This window comes from Cryptomeria japonica, chromosome 1, assembly GCF_030272615.1.
Source record: "Cryptomeria japonica chromosome 1, Sugi_1.0, whole genome shotgun sequence".
In the NCBI taxonomy this organism is placed as follows: domain Eukaryota; kingdom Viridiplantae; phylum Streptophyta; class Pinopsida; order Cupressales; family Cupressaceae; genus Cryptomeria; species Cryptomeria japonica.
In genome coordinates this window covers 655,475,552-655,486,142 of record NC_081405.1, presented here as the reverse complement: position 1 = coordinate 655,486,142, position 10,591 = coordinate 655,475,552, and the positions used below count along the sequence as shown (strand labels likewise).

Genomic DNA, 10,591 nt, shown 5'->3' with positions numbered 1-10,591 from the left:
AGGTCTTACCATTACTGTTAAAGGTTTATACAATCCCACATTCTGACTACTACCCTTTGCAACTTGACAAACTCTACAACTTTGCACATATTTCCTAAAATCCTTATGAATCTGGGGTCAAAAGTAATGCTCACTCACCAATGCTACTGTTTTGTCAACACCAAAATATCCGACTAATCCTCCACTGTGTTTCTCCTTTATCAGATTCTCCCTCATAGAACTCTTAGGTATGCAAAACTGTATTCCTCTGAATAACATCACATCTTGAATGAAGTAATCCAACCACTTGCTTCTATCTACCGTAACTGGTTCTCTACATGCTCTCCAAGGTTCTGCAAAATCTGGGTCATCATCATACAAGGTCTTCAATTCCTTAAATCCTAATACTATCACTATCATCTTTGTCAACAAATTCCTTCTCCTACTCAATGCATCAACAACTTTGTTTGATTTCCCACTTCTATGCTTCAACATAAATGTGTAACTCTGCAAAAATTCTACCCATCTCATATGTCTATGATTCAACTTACTCTGTCTGTTCAAATACTGCAAGGCTCGATGATCCACATACAACACAAATTCCTTAGGCAACAGGTAATGTCTCCACTTCTTCAAGTCTTGAACTATGACATAAAGTTCTTGATCATACACTGAATATCTCCTCCGGTCATCATTCAATTTCTCACTGAAATAAGCCACTGCTCTCCCTTCCTGACTCGAGACTGCTCCTATTTCTGTTCCACTTGCATCACAATCCACTTGAAATACTTTATTGAAATCCGATAAATCTAACACAGGTTGCTCAATCACTTTTCATTTTAACAGTTCAAAACTTTTGTTTGCTTCAGTGGTCCACTTGAATTCCTTCAGATCTCCCCTCGTGGTCTTAGTCATAGGGTTACAAATAGAACTGAAATTTCTGATGAACTTCCGATAGAAACTAGCCAATCCATGAAATGATCTTACCTCTCCAATGCTTTCCAGTGTAGGCCACTCAACAATTGCTTTTACTTTCTCATGTTCCATCTTCAAACCATCCTCAGATATCACAAATCCCAAACAGACTAATTCATCTTTCATGAAAGTACACTTCTTAAGCTTTATTAGTAACTTTTCTTCCCTCAAACTCTGCAAAACTTGTCTCAAATGCAACAAATGTTCTTCTTTTGTCTTACTGAAAATCAGAATGCCATCCAACTATACAATGACAAACTTACTCAAGAATTTCTTCAATGCCTCATTCATCAACCTCATGAAAGTACTTGGTGCATTAGTTAACCCAAAAGGCATCACCAACCATTCATACAGTCCTTCATTTGTATTGAATGTTGTCTTCCACTCATCTCCTTCTGTGATCTTGATCTGATGATATCCACTCTTCAAGTCTATCTTTGTAAAGTATTTGGCTCCACTTAAACAGTCCATTATGTCATATATCCTAGGCAAAGGAAACCAACATTTCATTGTGATCTTGTTTATTGCTCTAAAATCGGTGCACATTCTCCACTCTCCATTCTTCTTAGGTGCTAATACTATTGGTCCTGAAAATGTCTCAGACTTTCTCTGATCAAACCTTTCTTCAATAGCTCCTGCACTTGTCTATTTAGCTCTTCATTCTCTGCCGGTGTCATCCGGTGTGCAAATTTGTTAGGCAAACTAGCTCCGGGAACCAGGTCCATGCAATGACTAATACTTCTCACAAGTGGCAATCCATCAGGCACATTATCTGAAATGATGTCTTCATATTCTGTCAACAAATCTTTTATCTCTTCCAGTTGTTCCTCTTCATGCTCTGGATTCTCAGTCTTCTTAGGGCCTAAGGCAAAACACACATTCTCATGTCTCAATCCATCCAGGAATTTGCTTCCATCCACCAAACAAATTCTAGCATTCATACATAATTCACTCCTCAAAGGTTCCTCCAAGGGCAACAAGGTTTGCTTCATCCCATTGGCCACAATAGTGTATGTATTCTTCCTCCCATCATGTATTGCCTGTCTATAAAACTGCCAAGATCTACCCAACAAAAGATGACAAATGTCCATAGGTATGATATCACACAAGACTTCATCATGATAATTCAAAATTTTCAATTTCACCAAACATTACTCACTTACTAACAACTTATGTTCATCCTGAATCTATGCTATCTGATAAGGCTTATGGTGCTTCAATATTTCCAAATTCAACTTATTCGCCATCTCTTCTGAAACCAGATTATCTGAACTACCACTATCAATAACAACTTTACAACACTTACCAAATACTTTACATTTGGTCTTGAGCAAATTCTTTCTCTGCAAGGGCTTTTCATCTCTCCCGGTATGACACAAAGCTCTCCTCATCATCAACAGTTCTCCATCTTCCTGTTTATTATATGATCTATTGGGGTCTTCTTCCACCATTATTGCTCTTCTGTTATTCTTTGTCTTCTTACATTTGAAAGCACGATGTCCTTCTCCTCCACACTTATAGCAAGTTCCTCTAAACGTTCTCTTGTCTTGTCTTCCAAAATTCTCATTCCAGTAGCCATCCAGTTCTCTCCTCCGGTAGAAATTTCTATCATCTTTTAGGTATGAATTACCTTCTTTGCTCACTTATTTGTCCTTGTTCTGGTTCCTATAGGTTCCTCTACCTCCGGTAAATCCTCTTCCTCCTTAAAATCTTCCTCTGGAAAACCTTCCACCTCTGCCTCTCTGCCTCTGCTCATGTCTTTTTTTAGCTTCTCTTCTGCCTTCAGGGCATATTGATAAGCCTCTTCAACACTTTGTAATTTGATCAAACTGAGTTCATCTTGTATAGACACCCACAATCCATTCAAATATCTTACAACTTGTTCAGCTTCATCATCAACATGTCTGGATCTGATATTCAACTTGTAAAATGCTTCGGTGTATTCCTTCACACTAGATTCCTTCTGTCTCAAATTATGCAACTTCCGGAATAGATTCACTTGATAATCAATTGACATAAATTTTGATTTCAACTTAGCAACCATCTGATCCCATGTCTTGATCTTCTCTTTACCTCTTATTTGTCTATCAACCTGCGAATGCTCCCACCAAAGAGATGCATGACCTTTCAACTAGGTACATGCATATTTCACCTTCCTTTCTTCTATAGTGTTTTCAAAATCAAAATATTTCTCCATCTTTGAGATCCAATCCATCAATTCATCTGAATACAACTTTCCATCATATTCCAGTGAGGTAAAATGAGGTTTAGTATTCGCCCTACTCAAAACCCTCAAAAACCTTTCCTCATCCGGATCAACCGCCAATGGGTTTACTTGTTCTGTCGGGGCTTCTTCTCCTTCATCTTCACTTACATCTTCAATGTGTTGGCCTCTTCTCTGGGTTGTCTCCACAACTTCCAACCGGACTACTATTTTTTGCAACATTTCCATCACAACAGGGTTTGCATTCCCACATGCTCCACCATTCTTAGTTCCTCTTCATGCCATCTTTATGCCAACCCTCTACAACTGTAGGTCAGATCCACAGTTCGCCACCGTACAACAAAATTCTCAGGACAATGCAATCTCCGGAATGAAAGCTCGCTTTGATACCACTTGAAGCAGTCACCGACTAGGAGGGACCTCTAAGAGATTAGTCTAGACCGGTCAGTAAGAGTAAACACAACAAAAACACAAAGGACATGATGGAGGCAATGCAGAACAAATTGAATTATATCATGAAAACTTCTTACAACCAACCGGTAACAACTGGGTTACAGAAACCGGCTCACAAGCCTACTAAAACATGCTCAAAATATAGAATAGGTCACAACCGAGACCTCAAATCTTAAGATATATCTTCTATGTTCAGTCTAGCTTCTTGATTACATTCTAATGCTATATTACAATGATTTATATGATCCAAGGGGATCCGGTCAACCCAAAAAGGGATCAAAGCTGGAAGAACAAGGCCTAACGTGCAAAACCAACAAGATCGGCCTTCACCAAAGAAATTCCTCTGAAAAATCCAAAGGATGAAGTGTAGATCATGGGAAAAGGTCGGCCACATGCCAAGGAACATCAGAATCAATGCTTAGGGCTCTGCAAGCTACAAAAGGGATCCGGTAGATCACCAATGCAAATAGGTCCAAGCAACCGGTAACAGAAAACTGTCTCAAAAATCGGTAGCAATAACTTGCCGGAAAATGATCCAAATGCTCCACGGTTTGGAAATAAGGAAGATGATTAGGTCTTTAAGCAAAATCCAACTCCACAGGTTCTGGTGAGCCAAATCCGGGACACACATAAAGAAATGCTGAAATTACAAACAAAAAGGAAATATTTTTGGTTGATGCAAGATTGCTATGAACCGAGGATGCTCCTGCATCATGAGTGTAGCACTCACTCCAAAGGTTGGCACAAGAGCCAAGGTATGATTCAATGACATGAAGTGAAAGCACATGGGGTTGGTGCCAAATAGCTGCTATTTACCTCCACACAGGTTCAATCCTCCATGCAGACCTGGACAATGTGGAGACCAAGGCAAGAGGGAAATACGAATGGCAGGAGTTCTTTAAAAACTTTTCATATGCCACGAGGCCATGTTGCTACGAGGATTCAATTGCACAGGGGCCAAAGTTCACGACATAGGTCTTATGCATACACTAAAGCAAAGGCTTTGTAATTTTTAAATGTATAAAATACCACACGATATTCATCATTGCACAGGGGGTGCAGGTTTATAAGCACAGAGGCCGAGCACATTAATGTGCGGGTGTGGGGGCCGAAGGCCAAGTGTGTGTGAGTGCCCAAGGGAGGGCATGGGGAAGCAAACCCCTCACGCCATGCCACGCAAGGAGGGCGCGGGGCCTCGTTGATGTGGTACCTTGCGTACCACACAGGTACAATGGCCTGTGCCTATGCAGGTACCCTGGTACCTTTGGCTTTTCAAAAAAATACAAGATATAATGACTTTAAAATAAACTCCTTTTAATATAAAAAAAATTGCGATATTAATATTTGAAATAATATTTTTTTTTTGATAACACAGAGAAATTCAAATTCATACCATATTAGGCAGGTGGGCCATACGGCTCATCTGCTAAATTTTTTTTGTCTCAAATTTGTCTGTCTCCAAAATTGACAAATTGATAGTCAAACTTAGCATTTTTGGGCCTTCTGGACGCAATGGCACTACCCGTTTGACCTCAAAATGCTTCTAAAAATCAGCTACCCTCCAGATCAGCTAATGAAAGCTTTGCTTCACACCTTCACCAATTTCGCATCTGGTGTCCGATTTGGATGAAACAAAAGGCAAATGTGATTCTCTCGATTGCTCTAAACTCAATGGTGAGCCCAGATTTGCTTCAGGATGCTCCAAAATACCTGCATTGATAAGCAAGAAATAAGAACCCCCCAGAAGCTATAATCCCTTGAAGCTTTTCTGACTCTTCAAAACATCATTGAATGCAACTGAAATCATACCGTGCTTTCAAGAATAAAACGATTCTAAATTCTTAAAAGAATTCTAACCTACAACTCACAGCTAGCTCTGATACCATGTTAAATTTAGCTGTGAAGCCACCCAAGATCAATGTGACTGAAGGAAAGCAAGACAAGAACCCAGAGATGAACAAAACTCAACACTCTCCTAGCACTGAACTAGACTCATAATCCGAGCTAGTGTTCTGATTCTCAGTACTTAGTGTAGGGAGAGGTGAGGGCTTGTTTATATAGAAAAATATAGGCATATAAAACCAAGAGGAATAATAACTCCCTGTAGCCCAAAATAGGAGGGAGTTTTACCTACTTGGTAAATGCCAACTTAGGTAAAGACAAGAAATGGTTATGAGGAGGTGGCTAATAAATCCAAAAGAGGGTGTGACATTCAACAACCCAAATGTAAGTGTGAATGACTCGTGAATGTAGGATTTTGCCACATGTCCTCACCCTAACCATTATATTATAACCTAAGCAAGCTTAATAATGTGTTTTATTCTACTTATATATGTTATATTGATTGAAAAATAAATACCTCCATTACACAAAAAACATAACTCTACAATGACATGAAAACAAAAAAAAGGATAAGAGGACTGTTTTCTTCTTTATCCAATCAGTGTCAATTTAAACAAAAATAATTAGATTGCTATTTTCTTAGTGACAAAAAAAATATTTTATTTTTATGAAATTTGTTGTGGAGATGATCTTTATCTTTATTTTTTAAGAAAAAGACAAATGAAAACTCTGCAATGGCATGAAAACAAACAAAAGGATAAGAGGACTGTTTTCTTCTTTATCCATTCCGTGACAATTTAAACAAAAATAATTAGATTGCTGTTTTCTTAGTGACCAAAAAAAATATTTTATTTTTATGAAATTTATTGTGAAGGTGATCTTTATTTTTATTTTTTAAGAAAAAGACAAATGACTGGATTAAATAATATATTAATTTTATTTCTAAAATTTGATATTATTGACTTACATAGATTTTAAAAAATATAATAATAAAATGCCACAACCTTAATTAAATTAATTTTAATTCTAGGCCTTATCAGGAATCAGACCCTACCGTAATTTTCTTTTTAACCTACTTTTTAAAATTTATTTTTCCCTAGCGGACGTTACTAAAATCATAACATTTCAGTAGTGAATTTTCTCTATTTCATTTACGACGTGGATTTTTCTGTTATAAACCATGTTATTTCCGGCAAGAACTTTCTGATTTAAGACATAATTCCCTTATTTTAGGCAAGAACTTTCTGATTAAAGACATAATTCCCTCCCAAGCCGTATGGGGTCTTTGTGTTGGCCCAAAACTAGCACTAAATTATTGTGTTGAAAAATCCGTGTGCCGCCGTGTTATTCCTGCGATTCTGAATGGGCTATTAAATGGGGAGGCGTGCCTCTCTTTCAGGCATGTCCAACTAGCACTACCCAAATCAGAGTTCGGCGCCGCTAATCCTCCTCCTCACCGCCGCCTCTTGATCCCACTTAAAAGAAAAATTACAGGGGGAAAGGCGGCTGCGGATCTACTCGATGCATTGCATTTAAGGAGGATAATATTCACAGAAATTCATGGAAGGGCATTTGCAATTTTGGATGGCCATAAGGATTTGCAAGTGGCAAGAGATTCAAATGGGCTAAGTCAGAAGGTTTTGTTCCACTTGCCCAATTCTTTGTTTTTCTGATTAAAAATTTCGTTTGTATTCCGTTTCTGAAGGGTCTCTGTCAACGCATGCAAAGAAAGAGAAAATTTCAGGTGGGTCTGTAATGGTTTCAGAGACTATTGTTGGGTTTGTTTATTGCATGGAAGTAATAATACCCATCGCCCATCACAGGAAGTTCTTCAAAACTGCCAATCTAAAACAAAATTTCTCTCTATGAAAATTAGGGTTGGTTTTCCTTTTGCTGTAACCCTGTGCAAGAAAGTGCCTTTTCCCATTTTGGTCTGTGATTTTGTGGAGTGCTAAATGTACTCAATGAAGGTTATCTTTTCCCTGTCCATAACTTTTGTATAGGGTTGAAAGGCAGAAATTTGGTTCTGAACAAGGAAAAAGATTTCAATACGAAATTGAAGGATTGTGGAAAAAAATCGTTTTTTCTTGAAAAATAAGATTTTGGATTTTGCCAAACTGAAGAATTTGTCAGGGAGGAGGAGGAGTGTGGCAGCCCGATTGATGAATTTTCGAAACATTTGTCGGGGCGGAGGATTTTGGCCATACAGTTGATAGATCTTGGAAAGAAATTGTTGGGAAGAAGAATGATACTCGTAACCTAAGTTCTAATTTTTTGTGTTGGCCTATTTCTTGCAATAAACAAGGATTCCTTTTTTGTATGTGGGAATTCGAAGTTCTTAATACTTAAGGGAGAGGGATAATTGTATGTGTGCATTTGAAGCAGTGGGAATGGGTGAGTGGATAGATTAAGTGCTTGGCTACTGGGAGGGGGAATTTTATGTATGCATTTGAAGCAGTGGACTGGGTTACTGGAAAGATAAGTGCCTGGGGATTTTGTAAATATTGCTTTCTTAACAGCTTTGATTAAATAATAGAGGTCCTGAAACTTGCAAGACTTCAAGACATCTCCCATGTTAGATATCTAACCTTTTCAGGTCTTCATCAATTATATAGATTTCTCTTCTGACTAATTTGTTAAGGATACAGACTAGAGAATGAATGATTTGGAGGATGCCACTTTGAGGATGAATGTGTTAAGGCCCTTAGTACATGACAGTTCAACACCGAGACATAATTGGAGATCGGCATCCTGTTGCAAAATGTCCACTCTTTCCCCTCCATCTCCTTTACCAGAGACGAGTTCTACCAATGATATTGATAGAGTGACTTGTAACAAGTTTGGTTTGTATGATGATGCTGCAGAGCAAAGCAGAGAGAATGAGGTCTTAGGTTGCTGCTTTTTGGATTCACAAGGCAGGAAAATGAAACTTCTTCGTCCACCATTGAGAGCTCGCTCGGTCTCAAAATGTTATGATATGGAGCAGACTTCAGGAAAAACAACTTTAGATTCCTCAAGAGTGTTGAAATTGCACTCAAAGTGCCATGATAAGGAATCCATCTCAGCAAACGCAACGACAGATAATTTAGAAAAGCCAACTATGGATGCCAACAATGGGATAAAGGTGAAAACTGATTGGAATTCTGTTGAGGATGTTTCTTGTAATGAAAAAAAACATGCCAAGGTTAGGAATATTTGCGGAGAGAATGAGGTGCTGGATGAGCCTGAGGATCGTATGGCACAATGCGACAAAGAGTGTTCACAGATTCTTCCTTATCTGTTTTTAGGTAGTAGGACTGTGGCTCAGAAGCTTTCAACATTGCACTACTGCAGAATCACCCACATTCTGAATTGTGTGGGTTCTATATGCCCAGAAAGTTTTCCAAATGATTTTTCATACCGGACACTGTGGTTAGAAGACAAACCAAATGAGGATCTCACTTGCATTTTGTATGATGTTTTTGATTATATAGAGGAGATTCAAAGGCAGTCAGGTTCCAGGCTATTTCTACATTGTTGCCAAGGGGTTTCACGTTCTGTTGCACTTGTTATTGCATACTTAATGTGGAAAGAGCATAAATCATTTGATGATGCATATGCATTTGTCAAGGCATCTAGGCGTGTTGCAAGCCCCAATATTGGTTTCGTTGTCCAGCTCATGCAATGGCAGTCAAGAATACAAACCCCTCTTAGTGCAAAGATTTTTCATATGTATCGATTAGCTCCTTCCTCTTCATACACGCCTCTACATCTAGTACCCAAAAGTGTAAACCACCCAAGTATCTGGGCCCTTGATTCAAGAGGGGTCTTTATAATCCAGCTAGATAACAAGCTGTATATATGGAGAGGTGAGAAATCTGATTTAGACATGGCTGCAGCTGCAAACCGGAGTGCTTTCCAATTTCTGAGATATGAGCATGTAAAAGGGCCACTTGTATCCTGCAGGGAAGGATTTGAGTCAGCAGAGCTCTGTGAAGCTCTTGGAATCAGCGATGCAGACTATATGCAATTGAAAAGGAAACAAGGAGAAATTTCTTTTTCATCTGAAGTAGGAGAAAAGCTGGTTGCAGAGTATGATACAGATTTTGAGTTATTCTGGAAAGCCAAATTTGGTGGGCTATCATGACTCCCGTTGATGGAGCAGGCATAAGAGTCTTTTTGCCAGCTAGAGCTGAATAGTTGGGCTTATTGACATATGGTGATACCTGTGATAATTAATGCCTTTGATTTGCGTTTCAAAGGTCATACATCAATTTAATAGAAAGCGGATCATTTCGCTTATCATAAACATGCAAGAGAGATAATTCAGAACTGAATGAACACAGTAAAGTGGTTACAGTTCTTTGGTTGGAGAGCTAACCAGTGAATTATTTCAAATGAAAAAATTAAAAAATGTGCTGATTATAATTGAGGATAACATCCTGGTGAAAGATTTGATAACATGATGACCAATGATATTCTTTGTACTTCTGCGGCAATGGTGAATGGAGAAAACACTTTTGAATGTCTTAGACACTCATAAGGTAACCCAAGTCTTGAATTTCACTCTAATTCTTGCATATGTCCAATTAATTAGAGATAATGATTGAAATTGCTCACATAAATAGCTCCAACAAAGAGCTTATATACAAATAGTCTTTACTTTTCCATTTTGTATATAATACCAAATTGGCACTCAAGGGAAGTACCACAACTATTTTTATCACAGGATGCTTTATCCACAGCTGAAGCTCTGGTTCAAACATCTGCTTCCAGGTTCTTATAGTAGACCATATTTTTCTATATTTGGCACTAGCTTCTTATCTACCTCGATCAATCATATTTAAAATGTTTACAATGTCGTAATCTTCTAAACGAAGATGAGTTGACTACACGATAAAATATTTTAGAGATTGTGCAAGCAATCTCAAGCAATCTCTTTGCCAAAAAATGTTCTAAGTGAAAGAATATAAATTTGCTAATTAGAGCATATGCCATAAGAAGAAATATATGAAGAAATTAGTTTACATAGACATCAGTTTAAAACTTAAAACTTTAAACTAGACAGGCTTTGAAAATCATAATCAAGGAGAATTTGTGACATTTTTTTGGTACAATTCCAGATTGTAAACTATCTGT

At 38.0% G+C, this 10,591-nt stretch overlaps 1 protein-coding gene across 1 annotated transcript; it reads left to right on the top strand.

Moving 5' to 3' along the window:
- The first annotated feature begins 7,978 nt into the window (after nucleotides 1–7,978).
- On the top strand, nucleotides 7,979–10,120 carry LOC131057654 (protein-tyrosine-phosphatase MKP1). Its single transcript, XM_057991797.2, has one exon. It carries the CDS (start codon nucleotides 8,130–8,132, stop codon nucleotides 9,597–9,599), a length of 1,470 nt encoding a protein of 489 aa, XP_057847780.1. The 5' UTR covers nucleotides 7,979–8,129; the 3' UTR covers nucleotides 9,600–10,120.
- The last annotated feature ends 471 nt before the right edge of the window (nucleotides 10,121–10,591 follow it).